At 36.7% G+C, this 25,678-nt stretch overlaps 1 protein-coding gene across 6 annotated transcripts in view; it reads left to right on the plus strand.

Annotated features, from left to right (window-relative positions):
- Positions 1–9,208: 9,208 nt before the first annotated feature.
- RYR2 (ryanodine receptor 2) overlaps positions 9,209–25,678 on the plus strand; it is a 341,086-nt gene continuing 324,616 nt past the window's right edge. For 5 of the 6 annotated variants that reach the window (XM_052696134.1, XM_052696150.1, XM_052696179.1 and 2 more), the window contains exons 1-2: positions 9,209–9,389; positions 21,622–21,678. In XM_052696134.1, the coding sequence (XP_052552094.1) occupies positions 9,342–9,389; positions 21,622–21,678 (105 nt within the window). In that variant the 5' untranslated portion in view covers positions 9,209–9,341. The remainder of the gene's footprint in view (positions 9,390–21,621; positions 21,679–25,678) is intronic. The other variant, XM_052696170.1, reaches the window with a different exon arrangement.

Here is a 25,678-nt window from a genome sequence, read left to right on the forward strand (position 1 = left end):
TAATATTTTCCTTAAAACACAAAATCTTTATTCTCTGCTGCTTTGTAGTGAAATACTCTGGGTAATGTAGGTGTAAAATATTATTGCACTGTTGATAGAAAGCTTTACACCCACTTTTTGTTGCCATCAATAACTATAACTATGCACACTAAGAGACAATCATAGAATAAAGCCCTTAAAATAAAGTTCAATACGCAGATTAGGCAAAATTGTCAGAGAAAGCTGAGCACCATAGCTGCTGTTAGTGCCAGAAATCATGATGTATTGTTAAAAAAGCAAATGTTATTTGGACAATTAAAATCTCCATTTACAATATGCAAAAAGGCCTGAGGGTTCTGCTTTAAAGTAAAGCTGAGCGTTTCAACCGAAAACATGCCTGCCTTGAAATGAAATGTAGAAATTTTATAAACCTCTCATTTCTAAGTGAGTGACTGCAGTGCAGTATCTCTCCCCTGTTTAGGGATATGCTGGCTTGTTAGAGATGTTGAAGCTGGATAGTGCTCCACTCTTCCTGTGATTTGAGAGCAGTTCTTCTATTCAGATGGAACCATTCTGCCCAAAGCTGTCCTTTTCTGTTATTTTCATGCTGTGATTACTAAGCATTCTGAATTAGACTAATAAAATCTCCACAGCTATGGAAATGACCTAGGTAGCCTTAGAGGAAAATGCTCATGAAGTGTAATTCCCTAGGCTTTAATGAAGCAAAACTATTCAGCTCACAATTACTCACTGACAACGTTTCAATAGTTACTTCATGACATAGCTTTTATGTGATGTTTTGCTCTATCATAAAGTATACAATCATTGTCATATAAGTAGTTAACAGAATGCATGATGTTTTATTACTGGGAAAAGAGCTGTGCACCAAAAAAAGTGAAAAAGGAAGATAATGAAGTGTTAACATTGATTTTACAGGTTTTTTGTTTTTTTTTTCTTTTCATTTTTCCTAAGCAAAAGTAACAATAGGATTTAACTGATGCTCACTCACTGTTTTAATGAATATGAAATAGTCTCTGCCTCTGAACCAGGAAAGTGGGAGCACCTTAGTTAAAAATCTTGGGTAATGCAAGGAAAAAATAGTCCAGGTCTTTTCTGATTCCTTATTGATGCACACCTGCATGAGGGGAATGGATCAGAATGTTCCAATTGTTTTTTAAAGCCCCATATTCTGTGAATTGCAATGGAACTTTGATGATGACATCAATCTGAGCTACATAAATCAGAGAAGAATCCATGAACTGGGAAAGAGGGTTTAACAGGAAGAATAAGGTCTGGAGGGAAATATTTAATATTCCAGAAAATTGTGAACAAGTCTCTAAAATACTTCAGTAGATATATTTGACATCTTACTGAATAGTTAGTATTATCACTTAAGAAGTGCAAAATATCTTGATATGATTAATGATTAGTGTATTCCTGAACTTAACAACTATTGAATTATTAAGTCATAACTGACATTAAAATAGAATCTTGTACAAGATTTTTAATAACAGCATTTTTAATAACAGCATGTATTCCTGCTAACAAAGATTTTGAATCAGATAGTGAATCACAATCAATTATTTGTGATGAAAGGAGGGGAGAACTAGATGGTTTGCAGTAAAACATTTCTTGCTGCAGAAAGTGACCAGAAACTGGTCTTTATGGACTTCAGGTTCAGTTTAGCATAGCAAACTGTATATGTCTTTAAAATAACAACAGAAAATCCTATATACTTGTTATGGACAATACTTATTTTCTGAGTCTAGAGTATTATGCTCTATAGATTTTGATTCAGACGTGTCCAGTTTTTCTCCTTGTTTAATTCAGTAAGCAGTCACTTTCCAGTTTATAGATGTGGGGTGTTTTAAGTGCCTGAACACTATCAAATAGTCTTATGTTTCTCTTTGTATCTGTTGTATCCATGGAGATAAATAGGAGGTGATACTTTTGGACTGACCTACATATATTAACTATTATTTTTAAATAAACATTTATTAGTCTTTTACCAATTTGGTAATGAATATATATTTTTAAAAATTATATAAGTGAAAGGAAAAATAGAGTGTTGGCTACTTATTATACAGCACTGCCCAGATACCATACCTACAACAATTAAGTGCTTGTTGTGACTGGAATGTGGTTTTGGTTCTCTGCCTCTTACACTTCTTAATGGCTACAGTCTAATCTTGAATTAAGAACTAAGCATTTTTTCCCTCTGCATTACTGCAGTGGTGTTTAGATTTGTGGCTTTTAATATCCAATAAGTAAATAAATAAAAATTATAGCTCATGCATTCCTTTCCAGGTAGAGTAGCTCATGCAGAGGACATTAGAAATGACTTCAAGGAAGTCCGCAGTGGGTTCTGGAATCAAATCATCAAAATTATAAAGGAAAACAAATGCAGTACCCTATAAAATTATCACATATTTAAGAAACAAATAATAAAATGTGTAAAATAAAAAAAAAAATGTGAGATCTATGAACCTCTATTTTTGTTGGTCAGTGAAATAACAGTGGAAAAAAATATTATTAGGACAGATTTTTCCTGTGAGTAAGTAGGGAACATCTATGTGTTTTTTTTTCTCCAGTTATCTGCACTGGCATACAAACAGGGCTATTTATGCTTACAGATGGTATTTAACATCCTACTTTGCTACTCAGTGAAGAAGTAGAAACAATACCCTATCACTTACGTGACACCATAGACATCACAAATATTCTAAGATAAATGCCAAGTGTGTATATCCCAATATTATGGCTTGAATTTTTTTTTTAACACTTATGAATAACAAAGGCATCAGTAAACTGGTTTGCACATGAATTTTTTCACTCGGACAAGCTAAATTAATCATTTGATTACAATGAACAGTTTGCCTAGGAACAATTGTAATCCTGCACTTTTGTTGTCATAGTCGCAGTTCAAATGATACATTTCCATTATTTGTAGTTATGGAGCCAAGTTTTAAGTTTCAATTCCTTGTATTGTTTTGTGTCTTACAGTATGGCAATATTCAAGTCTTGATATTTGTTATTATGCATTTGAAGAACTGTACTAAATATGACAGATGAACAGTAAAAATAATATATATGATGCCGGTCTAATTACATCCTAGTTCCCAGGTGTAATATAACAACTGAAAATACTTTAAAGATTTCTCCTTCCCTTCATCCACTTTCTCTCTTTTCTAGACTTTTTTTTTTTCTTCCTAGTAGTTTCCCAGTTTCTCCTGCTAACATCATTGCCTCTCATAATGTCTTATGAGACAAATACATTCCAATTGCTGGCATCAAGGATATCAGATTGGAAAATGGTCAGTCCAACTGAATTTTATGCTGATTACCAACTTCTTTTATCACTAATTCATAATCACTTAAAATAAGTTAAATATTTCTCTGTGCAATTCATATTATTTTCATTTTCTCTGAAGACACGACAATTATTGGTTACTCTTACAGACTTGCCAATAAGTTCCACTTTGGTAGCCGGTATCTGATTAATGCCTGTAATGCGGAGTTGATTTTCCCTTAGCAGAATTTTCACGCTGTTCCCAGTGATAAGTGCATACAGTTGTCCTAACAGCCATGGAAATATTTGTCTACCTCTCCTCAGAGCAAAATGTGAGCCTGCTGTATTGCTAAAACTTTATTTCTTAAAAACAAACAAACAAAAATGTCATCTGAAACAAGTTTCCTTTGAGACTGACTAATCTCTTAATCATTTGAGTTCATCAAGGTTCCTGGATATTAATCATAACAATAAAGGGTTTCCCCTACTTTGTTCCAGGTTGTCATTTAGGTTGCTGGTTGTGAACTCATTCAGAACAAATCAAGAATTCTGAAAATTGAGATGCTTGCTTGAAAACATTTTGAAACGTCTTAAAAGCCTTACCACAACTCTTTGCAACTATGTTGATTTTTGAGAGACTGACATATGAATGATGTCAATTATTAGTTTTTTTTTTTTTTTTTTTTTAATTCAAAAAAGTACCTTCTAATTGTTATTTAATTGGCTAAGCAGTGATGGAAATCTAATTTCAAGAATGCCAGCAGAAGAGAGCACCAATACATCTCAATTAGTCAGTAAAAACTTGAGAATTGGGTATGTTCTTCTATATAAACACAACCATACAGTACTGTTGCATAGTTAAGGAACCTATTAGAAGACCCAAGCCATGAGGAAAAATTGTTTTAATGATGGTATTTGGTGTGCACTTTTAATGTATACTATCGTAAACATAATATCACAGAATTACAGAATGGCCAGGGTTGGAAAGGATCTCAAGGATCATGAATCTTCAATCCCCTCACCACATGCAGGGCCACCAACCTCCCCATTTAATACTAGACTAAGCTGCCCATGGCCCCATCCAATCTGGCCTTGAACACCTCCATCCACAACCTCTCTGGGCAGCCTGTTCCAACACCTCACCACTCTCTCTCTGTAAAGAATTTCCCCCTGACATCCAACCTAAATCCCCCCTCCCTCAACTTGAAACCATTTCCCGTTGTCCTGCTGTAATCTACCCTTTCAAAGAGTTGATTCCCCTCCTGACTGTAGGCTTCCTTTAGGTATTGAAAGCCTGCAGTGAGGTCACTCCTCAGCCTTCTTTTCTTCAGGCTGAACAAACCCAGCTCCCTCAGCCTGTCCTCATAAGGAGGTGCCCCAGCCCCCTGACCATCTCTGTGGCTCTCCTCTGGACCTTCTCCAACAGCTCTCTGTCTTTCTTGTACTGGGGACTCCAGACCTGGATACCAAACCAAAGGAAAAAACTAAAAAAAAATCTTATTTTATTCCTGCCAACAGCTTCCAGTGCATTGATCGGAAAGTACATCAGAAGCTTGAAAAAGTAATAAAGACTCTAAGGAGACAAGAGCATGAAAAGCCAAGCAAACTATAATTCTCCGAGACCTGAAAAAGAAGTTTCATAGCTCCTCCTTCATGTTACTAATTTCATGCACTGTAATGAAAAAAGAGACTAAAAGCTTTGAGCCTTGCCAAGATGGTTGCTTCAGATAGTGGTAATTTCATAGTTTACGGGGAGAAGTGTAAATTTTTAGGCTTGGCCACTGCCATGTTCCATCCATATGGCAGTTCAGAATGAGCTCATGATGTTCAGCTGACAACAGAAGAAAAAGTAACAGAGAATGTCTCAGAAAATGGCTATTCATGTCCAAATAAAAAATGCAACTTTTTGGAAGGACTTTCCTATAATTAAACAGGAGTTTAATTTTGGGCTTGCTTTTGTATTGGCTGAAAACCGAAGCTTTTCCTCTTTTATGAGAACTTCACTGTCATTATATTCTTACATGAACATTTGTTTGTACAAGTGATATATACTGAGTACAGGACATAAACTTAACAACAGACGTGTAGTTTATATTGTATTTTATAGATTCAGGATGAGCACTACTAAGAAAAAATGCATCATATTTTTAAACTCTCGGGAGATTGTGATAGGCACATAAATATGTGCTCTTAGTTATAATTATGTTTCCTTAACCTCTGTTAATTTGCAATGGGCATTTTAAATTCAATGCACAATCAAGTTTACTCATTTTGTTCAAGTTTTCTTGTCACAGCTGGGATCTCAATTAGCATTGATTTTACACTGCTTCTATTTCATTCACTTTAGTGGTTTTCATGAGATAGAAAGTGATGAAATCATTTTAGTTTTACACCACATGGAATAATACGCTTTCAGATAAGACTGATATCTGACTAATGGTGACTTCAAAGTCTGACATGCTGTAATAAACAACATGGGGAGGGAGGACAGTACTTGCCCCATGTCATTCCTGCTGGCATTGTCTTATTCTGCACTTCTAGGAAGACAAAGTTAGCATGGTAGTATACTCTAAAACAGGTGGAAAACCAGGGGAATTCCCAGCTGATGTTACTGAATGCTCACTATTTACATTACTTTTATAATGGACAGCAGACATCATATATTTTACATAGATAACTATTTTGGATAGACACAACATATTTCTGCATCTTTTCCTAACACTGTATTAAGTTTCCTAATTCAGATGAGTAAAAATTATGAAATTAAAGGTGCTAAAATGTGCATAAGAGTGTCAATGCATGTTCATTTATGTTCATACCCTTTTGGAGTATCTCAGATACACTGTTGCACTGGTGCTGCCTCACTCCAAGGAACCCATTTTCAGTAAAGATTGGTACAGGGACACTATATATTGTCACAGTATTGCTTCCTCAATAAACTAAGACTGTAGGAACAAGAAACTCTTGCTGTCCAAAAGCAAAATGAACAATGTAAATGATGTGACAATTACAAAACATAACAATTACAAACGTGTACTGTGATGGGCAGACTTGAATAGAACTGTAAAAGAAACATGGCAAAAACAAGACAATAAATGAAGACTACATGAAGAGCAGCAAGACACACATAATGTAGGGGAAATTATGTACTGAAAATTGGAAAGGCTACTTCTACACTGGAGGAAAAAAGTGCAGGAAAAAATACTGCATGTGTGTTATAGGAGAACTGGTTAGCCAACTATACATATATTAGAATTGCAAGAAATGGCAATTTTCCTGCTACATTTTCTCCCTCTTTCTTATCTTCAGAGGCTTTGTCTTCAAACTAGCAGAATTATTTTGGTAGGAGTAGAAGCTGTCTTTTTTATGTGAGCATTTTTCTGTGGAAAGCTCAGCCGTGAGTAGGTGCTAATAAAAATCTTCAGACTTGTGAAAAACAATGAGTATAATGTAATGTAATGTAGATTAAAATTGAGCAAGTGAGAGTTGGGAACACAAAGTTATCTGCCATAGGGATGATTGGCATCTTGAAATTTGGGACTAGCAGTCCTGTAGCCAACAGCCCTTTACTTTCACATCTACTCCAAAAATGCATTTCCACCAAACTCCACTTGTAAATATCAGGTACAGGAGATATCATCTGGTCTAGAGGGAGGTGTCCCTGCCTATAGCAGGGGGGTAGGTACTATATCTTAAAGGTCCCTTCCAACACAAACCATTCTAGATTCTGGATCTGTTATTTTATTCTTCCTAGCAGTTAATCTAAGCAACAATTTTGTGAACTATACATAAACTCCCAATATGATAGATATTAAAAAAAGAATAAGTTGATTTTAATTATTTAATGCCATTGATTCAACATAGCTATTGATTAGAGTCTTACAGAATTAAACATAGCTACTGATTACAACCTCACACTAGCTAAAGTGCATTCCCTTTAAAACACATCAATCCAATCACCAGAATGTTTTAAGAACACTTCTCATCTTTCCACATGGGTAGAGTAAGGCTTCTTGTTTTGAGTGGAATGAGACACATATGTTGTAGCTGACTACTGGTTAAGGTAATACAGAGAAAGTCCATGGCTAAAGAATCTAGTTTTGGCCTTTTTGTGCGTGCACCAATTTTGTATTTTATGCATAATCTATATTTTATAAGCAATATGTACATATATGCGTTAAAAAGTATGTGTGTATTGTATGTGCACATACAAATAATAGTTCCTGATGAATAACGTAATGAGATCTCCTTCCAACTATATTTCATCTTTTTCACCCCGTTCAGAAAGCCATTAGACTGATCTTTTATCTTCATTACTTTTTGCTTTGTTTCTTATGCAAATTATGTAGCCACATGTGGCGTCTCTGTTATCACATAATATCCTTCAACTAACTGGGAAGGTCCAACAAATTTGACAGCACAAGAATTTTCAGCTGGAGTTTGCATCTCAAAAATCTGTAGGCAACCAGGTATCACCAGTTCCCGGAACAAATTTCATTATGTCATAATGTTGTACTGAAAACTGTACAAACTGTTTCAGTCAATGATGTCACAGTGAACTATTTATAGTTTTCTCTTTTCTTTCTTTTTTTTCTTTCTTTAATATGCCCTTGCCTTACATGCAACAAGTCAAGCAGGCATCTCATCCACCACTCACCTTCAGACCGATATGGAAAGTATCCTCTTTGCTCTACAACGGAAACAAGAACTGGATCCTGTAAAATGATGTGAACTGACCTTTACTTTCATATGAAAAAAACAAACAAAAAACATTTGCAAATCGTTGTCTGAAACTCACTTATTCTGTAAGTGGGATAAAGTGCAAACAAAAGTGTTATTTCTTTGATGCACCTTCTTGAAACATGGCTCAGACTCATGGTTTCAAGATTCAGACTCGAGACTTTTCTCTTAGCAGGAGTTTTTTTCGAGAAACATTTTGCAACCTTTATTACTTGGAGGAAGGAATATTTAAGAGGTCTTAGTATTGTGATGATATTAAATATATTTTCTTGACTATTTTATCATACTTAGAAAAAAATATTTTCTATCAGGAACAAGTTTGAGAGGTAAAAATCTCTTGAAGTCAATGAAAACAGAAAATTATAAAGGAACTGATTAAGCTATTAACCCTGGAGTTCATCTGCAGAACCTTTGATTTAGCTCTACAGGCCTTGTGGATCATGGCTGCACTTGCAGTTTCCAGTCTGTCAGAAGAACTTTTTATCCACAGCTGCCAAGATCTGGGCAGAAATTTTAGTATTCCTTTTTCAGAATGCATTAAGCGAGCATGAAGTTAAAGACAGCAAATATGGCTTCTATGGAACCTCTTAGTTACCACCATGCCTTCTGTTTAACAAAATTATTGTGATTTCATTACATTTGCTGGTTACAGTTTTTCAAAAGCCTTCTGCAGGCACGTACCCTTCGGACACATCGCTGTCAATGATAAGATGTTCATTTTACTATTTTCTAAGCTTCTCCCTTGTCCTCACCTCATGACTATTGCACCACAGGAGCAAAGCTTCTCTGCTGTGTGTTTACTCCTGCTACCGATGCTGGAAGTCTTGCAGTTCTTGCGGGCTGTCAAACTCCTCTCTCTGTTGGAGGCCTGGTTTCCACACCAACAGGAACAAAGTGTGGACCTCGCAAACGCTCACTAGAGCTAAGCACGCATTTACACTGGTGACCCTCTGCTGCACCCTTGGCACGCGCTATAGCCGCCCTTCGACTAACGGCAATTTTACAACCCGTCATTGACCCTTCGTTTACCACACTCGCACGCGCCGTGCACGCGTAGCTCCGCGGAGCAGCCGGCAAGGGGCGCTGTGCGGCGGGCTCGGCGAGAGGAGGGAGCGGGCTGCGGATCACCTGCAGCAGCGGGGGGGCCGGGAGCTCCGCCCCCCTTCCCGCGGTTAATCGCATCCTCCTCCACCCGTAGCAGGCACTGGCAGCGCGGCGGGCAGAGCCGTCCACCTGCGGCAGGCGCGCGGGCATCCGCAGCTCTCTCGCTCCCTGCCGCAGAGCCGTGCGGCCGTGAGCAGCGTCCGGGAGAAGGAGAGAGAGAGAGGGAGCCATGGCCGAGGGGGGCGAGGGCGAGGACGAGATCCAGTTCTTGAGAACTGTAAGTGCCGCGCCGGTTTGGGGCAGGGTCTTGCGGGGGGAGGGTGGCTGGGGGCGATGCTCTGAAGAGAGCTCAAGGTGGGGAAGCCGCGTGCACGGGCGAGGAGGCAAGAGAGCAACGGGGGGAGCCCCGCAGGGGCTTTGCTTTCAGCTGAGTAGCCTGTGCCCCCGGCCCGCGGGCGTGGGGGTGCGAGTTACCTCTGGCTTCGCTTAACGGGGCTGGGAGGAGAGGGTGACGGTACGGAGGCGGCGGTGCGGGGGCACGCGGGAGGGGGAGGCGCGTGCTGGGAGCCCCCGCCGCCTCCGCGAGTATCTGAGCTCGCTCCTGCCCGCCGCCGTGCTCGCGTACTGCGGATACTCAGCAGGCTGCGCTCCCTGCTTAGGGGGCTGAGACCGCGCTCCTTCTGCAACAACGGAATAGAACAAATCGCCTCTCGAGATGCCCACTAACTTGCAGGCGTTCTCCTCGCTATACACGGACTAACACAGCTCTTCTTTCTTGGTGTGAGCATCCTCAGCCCAAAGCATGTAAAGGCGCTGGAGCATTTCTTCTCCTGAGTTCAGTTAATTTGTCTGGAGCACTGCGCTTCTTGCTTATCTGGATTATTTTTCTTCATGCAATTCTTTGTTTACCTTCTGGGCCATCTCCTGAGTGCTCTCTGTAGCTGCAATCCTAGTAAGTTTTGGAGATGGGTATGTTTGAACGGTGCAGCATACAAACCTACTCACAGTTCTAGGAAAAATTGCTGAGATACCCATTAGGTAGAGAAAGAGATGCTGAAATGGTGTGGTAAAGCTTATTTTCTTTCTTTCTTTCTTTCCTTTTTTTTTTTTTTTTTTTTTTTTTTTTTTTTTTTTTTTAGTGCAATCCAATGTAAAAAATGTTAATGACTAATATGTAGCAACAAAATATATTTAAAAAGGATGGAGAAGCAAATTGCACAGCCTGTGCAAAGCACTTCACATGCCATTTGCAGCATTATGGAGCTTAGATTTCAATCTTCTTGTGTTTTTTTTTTTTTTTTTAAACCAGAAGCTGGAAAGTAATAGGCATGCATCCTGTTATAATAACATTTATTATTATTATCATTATTATTTTTTGTTTTGAGTTCTTGGAAACTGTGGTTGTACAGGGAGGGACAAGGCTGTTATGCAACACTAGCATGAAAACTGTCAACTTTCTTTCTTCTTGACATTATTCGATTCCTATTGTAGTGTTGTGTAACACCTGAAGACAAACCAGAAGATACTTTGTTGAAAGAAAATGTGTCAAATCAATGTGTACTTTTTTATTGTTTGTCCTCTTCCTGGAAAATGCTTTTAAAATACTTGTGCCGTCACAGAGAGGCTTACTGCAGTTCTGTTTGCTAGGCTTAGCTCATGAAACGCTGTTATCTGAATACTTAATAGGGAAAGCGACGCTGTGGACATGATAATGCTGCCATGCACATATAGAGTAGTGCTGAACTATTGCACCTGGCAGCAGCAGCACGTTACGTAAAACAGCACTCCTGATAATGTGCATCAGGCTCAATAGACTTCTGGCCAACGCAGCCTTAGACCATGCTTAAAAAATCTGTAGAATGTTGTACTGATGGAAAGTGACCTTGAATGTGATAAACTGAGGCATGGGGGAATTCATGTAGTGAAATAATGGAAGACCTGAGAAATAGCCTTTTCATGTGATGTTTTTGAACCTCTAATCTGTAGTTACATGCAAGTAATAATTTTAACTTCTCTTTTCCTTGTGCTTTGTGGAAGTCATGATCGTGGCTTGGAAAAGTCAATTGCTTTAAGATGTAATCTCAGTGTTTCAGTTCTTCTGCCCTTAAAGTTTGGTTTAGTACTCCCTAGAGCTGTTGGATACCTTTGGCTTTCTGAACGATGTTGATAGAAAGCACTGCAAGTCAAATGTTACTTGTGAGTTGCCTCAGTTTCTCCTTTTAGTTATTTTCAAAAAAGTAATTGGGGATAAATGAATTCATGAATGGATTGGTAGTTAAAATAGAAAATATCAAAGAACACCATATATCAGCAAAAAAGCTTTCTGTGCGATGAAAACCTTGATCATGACATCTGTAGACCTGCTGCATATAAACAGTGTTCTTTGAATTTTCTTCTTTTGACACGTCAGGATAAACTCTATGAAAATGTGGGTTCTCTTTCTGACACTTCAAAATTTGTAATATCTTTCATTTTCTCTGGGATTTAAGTAGAATTTGTCATTTGTAATATTTCAAGAGAAATGTGAGATTTCCTTCAATAAAAAGATTCCTTTCATTGTAGCTAGCTATTAAACTGAATTTGTATTTGCCATCTATGTGTTGATGCATATTTGTGTGTGTGTGTATACGTGTATATATATATATAACATATATATCTATATATAATATATGTATATTATATATGTATATATAAATATGTATATAAAACTTAGGTTTTCACACATTCCTGCTTTCCTAATGATTCCTCTTCTTTTGGTTCTCTTATATATATATTTTTTTTTTTTAATGAGGTGACATCATGCATTTCCTCCTACAAATTTGCTGCTAGGGTGCTTTATGTTTCTCTTCAGAACAAATTGAGGTTTGACATGTCACTTCTGGAAAGTGAATGTAACTTGTTAATGCTCTGGACTTCTGGAAATATCAGTCCTCACACTGGTTGAGACAACTCTAGATAGATTGGAATTCAGCTCTCCTTAATTAAGTCTTGTATAGTCATGTGAATGACATGCTTCTCCACTGACAGTAGCCTCTTTCATTTGCTGAATATTGTGTGGAGGTAGCTTTATGTTGATATATATCCCCTTTAAGGCTTGGTCATATGTTACTGTGTCTTCCCCCTCTGAAGGCATACGTGCTGTGTAAGGGGAGTAAAGAGGAGCAAATAGCATGCCTTTGCTTGTATTAATCTGAGGGATGGCTTCTTTCCCGTGCAGGATTTTAAATCTTTTTTTTTCATATTAAAAAGTAGAAAGATATGTCCACAATAAGTTTTAATTGTTTAGTGTTCAAGAATGTAAACAATTCATGATTAACAGGGAAGTGACTTGCTTGTTTTTTTTCTTCACTTGCCTAGAGTTAAAATAATTCAGAGTTCCATGAAAAAAAAAAAAAAAAACATAATGTGCAAAGGCTCCTTCCATAATGTCATAATGTGTATGTGCAAGGAATGTGGTGGTTTTTTTTTGTTTTTTTTTTTTTTTTTTTTTTTTTATAGTGCAGAACCCCCATAAATGAAGGCCTTTGAAGGGGGAATATAAAGCTATAAAGCCAAGGATGGAATTAAACCAGGTGCACTGTTTCTACAAAATGCTGCTGGGAGTATCTTGTGTATAGGTTAAAGGTGTTCTGAGTTCTGGAAGCTGTTCTGTACCTAGGAGTGATGTGAAATGTTGTAATGTAGCTATTAGAGCTTCTGATGTTCCTGATGGCAGTACGTATGGTTTTCTGGAACTGTGGAATTTCTTCCATTAAAGACAAGTGCTCTTGGTGTTTATGGTAGGAGATGTCATCAAGGCATGTTGAAGTGAGGCTGTTAGGGTTACAGTCTTCTGCACAGTTACTATTGGAATACTGATGTTCTCTTTTGTGCTCTTTGCTGCTGCTTTTTTAGTTTTTTCCCCTCAATCCTCATTTGTTTAATAGTTTCTCTTGCTCCTGTGAGTGTATTTTGTACTGCCTTATCTTCCACATAGACTTAATTGTTTTGAGTGTGACTGTCAGAGGGAAGTGTAAAGGTACTTTTCAACACTGGAAGCGTACTTTTAAATTAAGTTAAATGTTACTTAGGTTTGATGTGGAAAAGATTTTATTAACTTAGTGCTGGGATGTAGTACTTCAGATAATAAAAGAATAGAGTTCATGGCAGAGAATTTTTCTTTGCTCAGAATTGAATAATGTGATTTAAATGTGATTGCATTTGAAGAACAGGAGTTCCTTGACTCCAGAATCTGTTGTAAATGTCCTTTGTTATACACAGCATTTAAACAAAGAATGTAACTCCAAATCTGATTAAGAAATCATATGCTTTGCCCATCACGAATGAAGATATTGTGGAACTACAGAACAAAGAAGGCTCCTGGGCAAAGATGATGTTAAAGTTATTGTAAAATAATAAATAAGAATTGTTGTTCTGTGCATCAGAAATGATTTTTTGTCCTTTTTTTTTTTTTTTTTTTCCTTCTTTCTTTAGTGCTTTTCAAACACTGCTCATCTTTTAAAGAATTTTATCATAATATATTAGGTTCTGATGGGTGCAGCCATCAAATATACAAATGCAGCTGACAGAACAGACTAAGGAGAATGCTGAAAACAACTTTGGATGTTAGGAACATTTTTTAGAAGGAGGTAACACTAAGAAACATGTCGGCTACCTTTTGTTTATATTAATAAATCATCCCTGTAACTATAGTACGTGACTTGCAATGATTCACCAGGGACTGGCACAAGAGACCATGGTTTAACAGCTCATGTGAAGAGTGGCTTGCCTGCAATTGCAGCATCTGTACCTTCCTCTCTGAGACACTGCACTGCAGTACGGATACTGAATATGATCTCAATTTCTATTGTGGAATTGAGCTGGACAGACAGTAGTGAATGTGTTTTAGCTACTCCATTTTTTACTTGTGAATTGTGTGAATGTTTTACATCCAAATATTCTAATGCCAAAAATGCTAGGCAAGCATTTTATACTGCCATTAGGATAATATTACTGGATAAAATCAGTTGTTCTATCTGCAAACTGTATTGTCCAGTGTTCTGCATCTGGAGAGCACCTGTGCCAGATATGTGCAAAAGAGGTTAAAGAAGCTCTGTGGTGAGCAGTTGGCCCACCAGAGAGAGAAGTTTTGTGCTGGTCTTGTGAACTGATTGACTCATGTATTTTGATGCGCAGAGATCTTCTCTTATTTTCAGTGTCTGGGGATGCACTGATAAATGCTGCTCCTTAGGATTTTGAAGGTCTGAGAGAAAAGCTATTCCAGGAACTTAAGCTGTGGAAAGGCTGTAAAGACAGAATTCCAGTATGAACACTGGTTAACTTCTGACTGTAGATTTAATGCATCTCGATATCTTCATCTGCCTTTGACTTCTTTATTTTAGTGCTATAGCCATTTTTTCTTAAAGGTGGTTTCTCTACTGCATGTTTGTATGGGAAGTGCACAGGATGGTTCTAATTAAGAAATATGTAGGAAAGAAGGCTGCATCTAGAAAGTACGTATATTAAATTGAAAATCAGGGATTTTTTCCTACTGCTTTTCTTTAAAATTAGGGATGCTTTGTATTAAAACAGTATTGGTTTTCTCTAAACTCTACACAAACTTTTTCTTCCAATTTAATAAATGGAAGATATAAAATTAAACTTGGCTGTATATAGACAGCAAAAGAGAAGTTAAAAATGGTGTACACGTAGGGACTGAGTTTTCCTGTACTTTCTAATTATGATCTCAGTGACATAAATCTGTTCTGTGTTATTTGATCACACAATTTAAATGGGTTAATGAAAGAAGTTTTTTTTTAATTTTTCTTAAATCTTTCTTAGTGTGATGTGATTTGAACTGTGATTGATTAAGATTAAGGAGGTCAGCATTGTTCTTTCTGTATTGTCTAAGCTTTTTTTTTTTGTTAATCTGTGTCCAAAATGAGTTGTCTTTCCAGTTATTAGCAAATCATTACTTGGAAATGCTATAAAGAAGTCTTACAGAGTGCTCTGCTTAGTAGTACATATGTATGTTTCCTGCTATATGTTTGTTATATGTTGATTTGCTTAAAAAAAAGAATTGGCACTACTTTTTTTTTTTTTTTTTTTTTTTTTTTTTTTTTTTAAGCATAAACTAAAAAAAAAAATGTTACTTTTTGTTGATTTGTGATGGATCTCACAGTTGACATGGGTTAATGAAGTGTTCCAGGTCTCACAGCTCAGATCCTGCTGAAGACAGAACTGTTGACTTCAATAAAGCCAGACTTTCATCTCCAGACCTGGACTGCAGGGAAACTGGCTAGAAGTGTGTGTGTGTGCATGTGTTAGTTGTTACAGTGTAAATGCAGATTTGCTTCTGAAAATTATGAAACTCTGGAAAAAATTCAGTCTTTGGTTGGAATTGCTCCTAGCTATGACATTGTTAGGAGACTTTCTTTGTAGCTTATCTGACAAATCTTTTAGTTCAGCACATCTGGGAAATAAAGCTCTGTGAATATTTGGAGATGACTGTCTTTCATGGTAGTAAAGAGAATAAAATTACAGCAGTTCTGTTTGTATTTTGCATTAGTGAGGGGCTTTTTCTCTTATATATAATCAACAAGAATTTTGCTATTGACTGCAAAGGGACAGTTCCTTAAAAGAATAAATTGTTGTGACCCATTATCACTAGGGGTGAATGAATGATGATTTCCTGTTAATAGAATTCTAGGCTTCATTTCTGAACAACAGAACCTTCCTCACAAGGAATACTTTATCTCTTAAGTGGCAGTTATTATTGGAATATTCTAAAACTTTTAGAAGCTGAGCTCTGGTTCGATTGAACTACTTGTTTGATTTTTGTGTTGGAGCATTGAGTGTGGGTGAATGAAAGCAATAATTACTGCAGTGGATTATCCAGGCACTCTGACTGTTGAGTGTGTCCAGAGGAGGGCCACAGACTGTTGGACATCTGAAGCATCTTTATTACAGAGATAAGCTGCTGCTTCCTGCAGAAGAGGAGGCTGTAGGGAGACTCACTACAGCTTTCCAGCACTTCAAGGTAGCTTATGGAAAAGATGGGGAGCAACTTTTTATGTAGCCTGATTGTAACATGACAAAGGGGAATGGTTTTAGGCTAAAACAAAGTAGATATAGGTTAGATGTTAGGAGAAAATTCTTTACTCAGAAGGTGGTGAGGCACTAGTGCAGGTCGTCTGGAGAAGCTGTGGGTGCCCCATTCCTGGAGTTGCTCAAGGCTGGGTTGGTTGGGGCTCTAGGCAGCCTCAGCTGGTGTGTGGCAGTGCTGCCCATGGCAGTGGGGTTGGAGCCAGTTAATCTTTAAGGTCCCTTCTGAAGTAATGTATTCAATGATTCTAATAGCATGTGCATCATGTCCTGCGATGAAGGAAGGGAGGGGTGGCCAGATTCACAAATCCATTTGGTTAGATTGAGGTAAAATGACACTCAAGGTCCAAACACAATCATCAGTTTTCATGAGAATCTCTGTACTGCGCTTATCTTAAAATTACTGGCACTCTTACAATTGTATCTATTTAAGCTGTGTGGCTAAGTTATGTGATTATATGGGCAATTAAAATAAGCCTTGCACTACTTGACAACTTTATAAGTAAAAAAGAAAAGGGGAGAGGGAGTGGATAGAGAAATAGATGGACAAAGAGATCAACATTCTGGTTTCCAGTTCTGGTCCAGCCAATAGAGGGATCCTTGGTCTGTGAGAGTGTTCATCCAGAAGTTTCAAAGTCTTCAAGTCACTCCCAAGCTTCTCCAAGAGGTGCTTTTATGCCAGTTAGATTTACAGGGTTTGTTGTTAACAAGTGTGTTGTCAACAAGTCTGCAGTTAACAACTCCACCTGTACATGGGGGTTTTCATCAGAGCAAGGCTGCCCATTTCTGTACAACTCCTTTCTCCAACCATGTTTTCAGCATTTAGTCACTTGTTACAATGATGGTCTTGGCATTGTCTGGGACAATTCCAGCATACCACAGATAAAGTATTTTACTTAGGTCTGTTATAATGTTATGTAGCTCTCTGTTTCATTTGGACTATATTTTCCTTTGCTTGTATGGATTTGTATTTATATCATGCATTCTTTAAGTAATAGTATTATTCCCACGTATCATAGAATTTCTTTTAATTTTCAATTAAAAGACTCTTAAAAGTCATATAATCTTGACTCTCCTGCAATTAACAGGGACACCTACAGCTAGATCACATAGCGCAGAGCCCCATCCAGCCTGACCTTGAATGTCTCCAATGATGGGGCATCCACTACCTCACTGGGCAACTAGTTAAAGTGCATCCTCACCCTTATTGTAAAATCCTTCTTCCTCATATCCAGTCATTATCTCTCTTTTTTTATTTTGAAGCCATTTCCCCTTATCTTGTTACAACAGGCCCTCCTAAAGAGTGAAGCAGAAAGGAGTAGATAATGATACTCTTGAATAACAAGAGGAGCAACCAACCTTTAAACTAGTGAAATGACTGGAGAGCAAAAGCAAGGCAGACTTTTAGTCCTATTGTCTTTTCTGTGCTTTTTCTTGTTTAGAATAAAAACATTTATTTCTTTGTTGTCATTGTAACAAATAGTACAACTCAAGGTTAACCACTGCCTGCAACATCAACCCAGAAAAGGTCACTTTAGATTTCTAAGAAAAACTAGTAGAATCTCTCACCTGCTTGTACAGCAGCATAGCTGTAGTGATTACTTTTTAATAAGCCTGAATTTTGTTAACCTGCTGTGTGTTTACATACAAAGCCTTGCTTTCTTTTCTTTTCCTTCTGTTAATAAAGATGGTGTTATTTGTCAGACTAATTAAACTCCTCATATATAGCAGATTACCTACCTACTAATAAAATAGTCATCAAGGAGACTGTGGCAAAAGTTGTTGAGATACCATTCTGTACAATATGGATTGATGGATGCAAGATTATATTTTAGTACGCATTTGAACACAGTAGGACCACAGAGAATGAATTATAAGGTTGTTATATTTTTGTGAGGTGCCTTCCTACAAGACTTCAGAATAATTCAACTGTAGGACAACATTCTTTCATTACCAGCTTGTGTGTTTTTTTTTTTTTTTTTTTTTTTTTTTGTTTGTTTGTTTGTTTTTCACTCGACCATGGGAGGTAAAATCTGATGGATATTAGCTAGAAGTATTATTACTACATACTCAACACCAGTGCATTCTATCTACCTTTGAAATATACTTCTATGAGAACTTCTCTAGAATCCTGCTCTAATTGTTGAATGTACTGAGTTTGAAGGCTATTTCTACTTACATCCTTCCTCTACAGGAATGATGGAAGGAAGCAACAAAAATTTACATTGTCCTCTGAGTTTTCTTGAGGATTGTTAGAAAATGAAGTAGTATTAGTGGAATTGAACATGAAAGTCTGTCTCCTACAGCCCCGTTTCTTCCTTCCAAACCACACGTATCCAGAAAAAAGAGCCTGGGTCTTGTGTCGATGTGTTCTTTGGATTTATAAAAGGAAGAAGAGGGAAGAGGAAAGTATCTTTCTTTAGCAAATATATTACACAGCGGTCTGTATGAACTCCTTCATTCCTGTGGTAGCAAGTGCAAGTTCTTATGTAGAAATTTAGATGGAGAAGTGAGAAGAATTTGAAGAGTTTGCGAAGCAAGCCTAGATGATGGATGCTGGATCTGCTTCGGTCTCATTTAACTGCTTTAATTAATTTATTGATAACTTGATCCTCACTATACAAGAAAAATGTAACTGTACTAATAAATATTGAAAAATCACTTATGGTATGCTTATTTTTCAGTTGTAAAGTGGAATCTGCGTGTAAGTAGTAGTAGAGACATGTTGAGCATGAGCTAGATGCTAAGCTTCTCCATATGGAAACGTGGTCTTCATCCCAATGCAGTCTTCAATAAACAGCTTGGTTCCATTGGCAGTAATGGCCAACTAAATACCTACAAAGATGGATAAGAAACTTTTAGCCCTGCTACAGTCAGGAGAATACAGTGGAGTTCTAATGCTGAGGGTTAGATTGAAAATACGTATAATTTACTTGAGTTCCCTCCTCTCTTTTAAACTACGTTTCCACATGTTTTTAGAGTACGTTTTACAACTCTAGTGCATGAAAAGTAATGTTTCTGCAGTTGTCTTGGGAACAACAGTGAGATAGAATATACGTTCCCTTTTTCAACAGAAAAGTAGAAACAAAATTTCACAATGTCTAACACAGGGAAATTCTTAAGAATGAAGTGGAGATTAGGAAAAGTAAAGATCAAAGTGTGCCAATAACATTTTATTAATTTTTTTTTGAGTCAAATATGTTGACGAACATTCCGGAAATGTGATTTTAATGGCAAAAAAATGTCTGTGAAGCAGTGCTAACCCACATCTAAGCATAATGCTGGAATATTAAAGATAAAAAGGAAAAGAGTTGTATTTATTGGTGTGTACATATTGGTATGGTCTATCTAATTTCTTTTAGTCTTTGAATTATGTAGTACAATCCTTCTGAAAGGCTTGTGAGCAAAGTAGTAGCTATCTCCTTTCTGTAGCTATTTAAGTACTATGTAGGTAAAACCTAAAAAGTCCTCAAATTCTGTAAGCATTCCACTACTGTTCACTGAATTCTATATAGCTAGCTTATGAAATAATGATTTGCATACTAAAATGTTTTTGAGTAAGTCCTGGCGTGATTGCTTGTTCTGGTATGTCAGTCCTTGCTGACTCTTTAATCACACTTCAAATGTCAAATGAAGGGAACGCTTATTTTTAATACTGGTACTTTGATGGAAGAAGAATCTTAAAGCTTACAAGAGGAAAGAATTACCAAACAAGTCATAATTAAAGGGCTGAGCAGACCAGGAGGCTTGTAAAAATGTTCTGTAAATTTTGATTTCAATGTGAGAAGGTTTCTGCAGTCCTTTGGAAGAAGTGTTCTTGCATTTTAGAGAATTCCAAAATATTTCATGAAATGTTCTTATGTTCACTTAGTCCACATCAGAATTGTTAGCCGTATCTCATACTGTACTTATTCTGTAGGTTATATGCTATCTGCAGGTTCAGTTATGTTTGCTTTTCTTCAAATGTGCAACATCTGAAGAATTTTTTCTTCAGTCTTACTCATTCTTCCATTTTATTGTCAGAAGTGCTGAGTGCCCTCAATGTTTTGGATTTAGTTGCTGTTCTTTGTATGAAGTTTTACACAGCTTTAACCTCTGTAGCAGAACTTGCTATTGTCTTTAGTTATGAATTTAAATATTCAATCAAACAGGAAGAAAAATGTTTTCCTGAAGGCAACTCTTAATTTTTTTTTCTTGCTGTCATCCTCTTGAGAGCTGTACCTTGCAGTCTGGCTTTTCTCCAGAGTGAAATATATGTTTATGCATAGAAACTGTATTTTAATTCCAAATTTAGAGACGAGTAGAAACTTTCTTGTTTTGTAGAGGAGAAATGAGAAATTATGTCATAAAATTAGACTTTCCTGTTTGCTAAAGGGAGGTATCCTTTTCTAGGGGAAATATGTGGCTCAACTGAAAAAACAAAAACAAAACACTATACGTGTATTTTTAATAATTGAAGAAATTGTGCCTCTTCATTGAGCTGAGAATGGAGGTTTCTTGTTTTCTGTTTTCATCCCTAATTTAGGAATCTTCATAGCTATCTGAAACATAGTCTGATTTGGGTTGGAAGGGACATTAAATATCATCTAGTTCCAATCTTCCTGCAGCAGTCATAATTTACTGATAATAGTTATTTGAATGTAGCTTAATAATCAATTGTGTAACATGTAAGATGAACATGTTAGGCTGCAATGTTGATATATTTTATTGATAATGTTCCAGGTATCACTTTTCTGACTGTTCTGATTGCCAGAAGTAATGTATATCTTTCTTTTTTAAAATTTATTCCTAGTTGAATTTTAGCTTATAGTGTAGATGTCTGCTGTGATTGCAGGTTTTCTTTTTGGGTACTCCTTTAAATCTATCAGCAAAGCAGAATTAGGCATTAACTGTTCTATCTCTATTTTTATTTTGCTCTCTGTTCTGCAGTTTGTTTATTTATTTATTTTTTACTTGATAGTTACAAAGTTAAGAGCATCAATGATTATTCTTTCCTTCCAAGCCAACTTGTTTCAGGAATTGCCCCTCAGACTGGTTTCAAGGAATCATGTACTTGGCACAGAGGTATATTCTGACTGAGAAAATGGCTAAGTGAGAGAAACAGTATCAGTTTCCCTAAAGCTTTAACCCTGTAAAGTCATTCAATTAATATGGCATGTGAGAAATGCTCGGTCTTTATAACTCGATGGGAGAGATTTGTTTCCATGCATGGCACTTGCATTTCTGCTTACATAGGAAGGCCTTGGTTCACTTTTTTGTTTACTAACAGAATAAACTAACATGGGATAGAGCACGTTCAATGAAGGCGTATATTCACTTGGGTAGCAAACTGTGGGAGTATGAGGGCTAACAAAATGACATATTTATGTATTTAGTGATTTCATATTGATGAGTGAGGTTTTTATGATGATTTATGTCTGTTACAGAGTTACAGTTTGACAATTGGAACCACATCTAGAGCTTGGGAAGCACACTTTGTTGTAGTAAGTTCTTATTCAAAAGTTATGGCTTGCTATTAGTAGTTATACCCTAGTCATTTGTCTTACTGGGAGGGGCAGAGAAATAAGAAGTTCTGAGAGTTAAAATTGGTTTGCAGCGGCACTGTATACGTTTAAATAAAATAATCAGTTGAAGAAAATGCTTATGTTCCTTACAGATTTTCTACCTGGATTCCATTTTCTGTGACTAAGGAATAGTAAGTCATTTAAATGAAATAAATACATAAAGCAGGTTGGTATAACAGGTTGTTAAGGGCTATTTCATTAGCAAAAGGGCAGAAGAAAATATTAAAGTACAAATTTATTTTTTGGCCAGATGCCTAAAAATAAATGCTACTTCAAAAAGTCTGCTTCAAATAAAGACATAGCTATATTACCTATTACTAAAATTCTACTACATTCATAAGGCAAATTAATTGATTTTAATGTTTAGCAGAATAATGCATTCTGTGTAGATTAAACATTTTATGAACCAATTTGCTTACCCAAAACTTCCAAGGTGAGACTATATGGCTGTATGTATGTTTCTTTAAATCTGTTTCTCTTCTCCCTGATGTTTAACATCTTTACCAATGACCTAGATAAAGGTTAGAATGAACTGTCAGGAAATTTACTGATGATATGAAGGTGGGAGGAGTGGCTGATACTCCAGGAAGCTGTGCTGCTGTTCAGTGAGACCTGGACAGGCTGGAGTGTTGGGCAGAAGGGAACCTGATGTGGTTCATCAAGGGCAAGTGTGAAGTCCTGCACCTGGGGAGGAATAACCACGTGCATCAGTACAGGTTAGGGGCTGATCTGCTGGAAAGGAGGACAACAGGTTGGCCATTAGCCAGCTATGTGCCCTTGTGGCCAAGAAGGCCACTGGTATCTTGAGGGGGTTAATAGTTCTCCTCTGCTCTGCCATGTTGAGGCCATGAGTACTGTATCCAGTTCTGGGCTCCTCAGTTGAAAAAAATATAGAAAATTTCTGGAGAGAGACCAGAGGAGAGCCACAAAAATGATGAGGGGCCTGGAGCATCTTCTTTACAAGGAAGGGATGGGAGACCTGGAACTGTTCAGCCTGGAGAAAGCTAAGAAGGGATTTTGTCAGTACTTATAAATATTTAATGGATGGGAGCCCAGTGTATTGGGCCACTCTCAGTGGTTCCCAGAGACAAAACAAGGGGCATTTGGCACAAGCTGAAACATAGCTGTGTACAAACATGAGGAAACATACAAACATTTGAGGGGTACAGAGCACTGGATCAAGCTTCCCAGAGAGACTGTGGACTCTCTTTCTCTGGAGGTATTCAGAACCCATCTGTATGCTTTACTGTGCAATCTACTGTAGGCAACCTGCTGTAGTTATTTCTGAGCTTATTTCTGAGGTCCCTTCCAACCCCAATGGTTCTGTGATCCTGTGATGTCAAATTTCTTCTAGATTTAATCAGAGCATTATCACAAGCAAGTACAATTGTGTACTGATGGAATAAATGGCTCTGAATCCTTTTCTGTGCTCTTTAGTTGAAGTTTTAAACACAATTATATTTATCTTATTTATGTAGCAGAAGTGTGTGACCTAGTTTTTCTACAGTTAGTTTTATGGTGTGTATGCCATGCTAACTATCCTTTGAATTATTCACAGCTATATTTTGGTAAACTGTTCCAAATTTGCCATGCAGACAGTCTTGTCCAATTCAACAAAGGTAGTAATCTGTCATTTTCCTCTTAGAGAAGAGAGCTAGATGTCTCTTACTTTGCAAATCTTCCTGACATCTTTGTTAATAACCTAAATATTATTCTTGCAGAATAGTGTCTTTTAATTAGTGTTAGCAATGCCCTTCTACTGTGTGCAGCATTATTTTTATTATGTCGTTTGTGGAACACGAAGTCAGCTCAAATTTGGATTTGAGATTATGTACACTGTTTAATTTGTTTAATAAGTCATATATGTTATGGTGGAGTACTGATTTTAGGTGCTTAATACATCTAAAATACTTTTCTTATTCACATTTTTTATTCTTCCAGCCTCATATTGTTCTTTAGAACTTCTTTTTCTTCTACTTTTTTTTTTTTTTTTTAAAAAAAAAAAAAAGTCCTGGTCTGTATTATAAAATTGTAGACCTATCTTGTCTTGAAGCTTTTACTTTTAGGTGAGTACAGTTTTTGATGAAGCAAGTTTCAACTACTCTTGAAAGTAAGCAATAATTTTGAAATTATCTGGTAATACTCATTTTCCATCATGCTCCCTGCCTGAAATGGGATTTGAGTTGTGAGTTGTATACATTTGTTGAATTTTCCATAATTAAAACTGAATCTTCTGTGCACATTTGTGTATGTTGTGTCTACCTGTTGTTTTCCTGTTGTCTAGAGGTTTCTCTGTTACTGGAAGCTGAGTATTTCAAATGATGTTTATGGTATGTTCTCATTGTTATGTTTAATAATAAATCTAATTATTAAAATTAATCATCTAAAATATTGAGTAACATTTCTATTTTTTATCTTACTTAAGCACTAAAGTTAACTTGAAACAGAGTAAAAAGAAGAAAATAATGGATAGTGATATTTGCTTGAACGTACACATTATTTTTATCTTCCGTATATCTTACTGCTAATTTATGATTGTTCTTGATCATATATATAACATCTTTATTTGCCTAAACTGGGCTGTATTTGGCATCTAAACAAATTTTTAATCCTTAAATTGTTAAAAAATCACACCTCTCTTTATGAAGGGGAATGAACAATACACACCAGTGTCTTGTCTTGTAAAAGATACTGCTGAGAAAAATTGAGTGTAAACAATTTTTTTTTTTTTTTTTTTTACATTTGGACTTAGTGTTCTGTTAAGTAGAATAAGTGCTTCTACTGAAGATTTTTATGTCCTGAAAAGATCAGATTACTGTAATAAACTCAGGTTAGTTTATATAGTTAATAATGGTTTTTTTTTCACACTTTTTTCTCTTGCTATGGATAAAGAATTATTTTGAAAAACTTAAGTTTTTAACACTTAGTATAGAAGATATGGAAATTATTTTTATGCCTTGATTAATATTTGTCATCTGAGATTCTTGTGACTTTTTTTTCTCTTTGCATTTCTCTTTCTTTTCTTTGTGCAAGCAGTAGAGATACTTTGTCCTGTGAAATTGTTCTTTTTTACTCAAGGCAGAAAGCTACCTCTATTCTGTAATTAGTGCTTCTCGGTAAGGGGTAGTGCAGTGAAAAATCTTAAATATATTTTCTATAACTGAGAACATTTTGCTGAAAGCTGTAGTGGTATTTGGGCCTGAAAACAAATAAGAATTACAGTGGACATGGATACTTATAATTTGGAAAACAGCCCAGAACACCTATTTCTTCCACTCCTTATGAGGTGAGGGAAAATGTTGAAAAGGAGATCTTTGTCATTGCTCTTCTGCTTGCAAGATAGAAAACAGAGAGGTGAAAATCAGGCTATGTAGGTTTCGTGCTGACTTTGGGAAGAAATTCATTCTCTGTTGACTTCTTATTGCAATAGTGTGTACTTTCTCAGCAGTGAGAAAAACCTGCCATTAAATGTTTTGGTCTTTGGAAGGCAATTCTCATTGTATGTGACAATGACAATTTTCTTGTCTGTTTCAGTTGGAAATTTGAACAATTTACTGCACTGGTAACAGAAGATTCTAGTAGATTCTAGAAGATTCCTGATAGCCAAGGAATAGCTTTTTCACTGGATGTATAAGAGAATTAAAATGAGAAAGTGTAGGGTAGTCAACGACATTCTCAAGTTTTTGACTATGTAATTTTTGTTACTAATAAGTTCTTTTAACATCTGTAGTGGAAATGCTAAGTCACAGCCTGAAGCAGTGATTGAGCACCTGGTGGGAAGACAGAGCCAACCCAGGGAGCTCAGCTGCATGCAATTTACCTGAGTGACTAGAAGGGGTGGAGCGAGGATCCACCTGGCTCCTCATTTAACGATTGGCAGTGGAGACAAGGGTATCTTGCTGGAGATTCCTGTGTGCCT

The sequence above is a fragment of the Tympanuchus pallidicinctus genome, unplaced genomic scaffold, assembly GCF_026119805.1.
Source record: "Tympanuchus pallidicinctus isolate F22 unplaced genomic scaffold, pur_lepc_1.0 scaffold1, whole genome shotgun sequence".
NCBI lineage: Eukaryota > Metazoa > Chordata > Aves > Galliformes > Phasianidae > Tympanuchus > Tympanuchus pallidicinctus.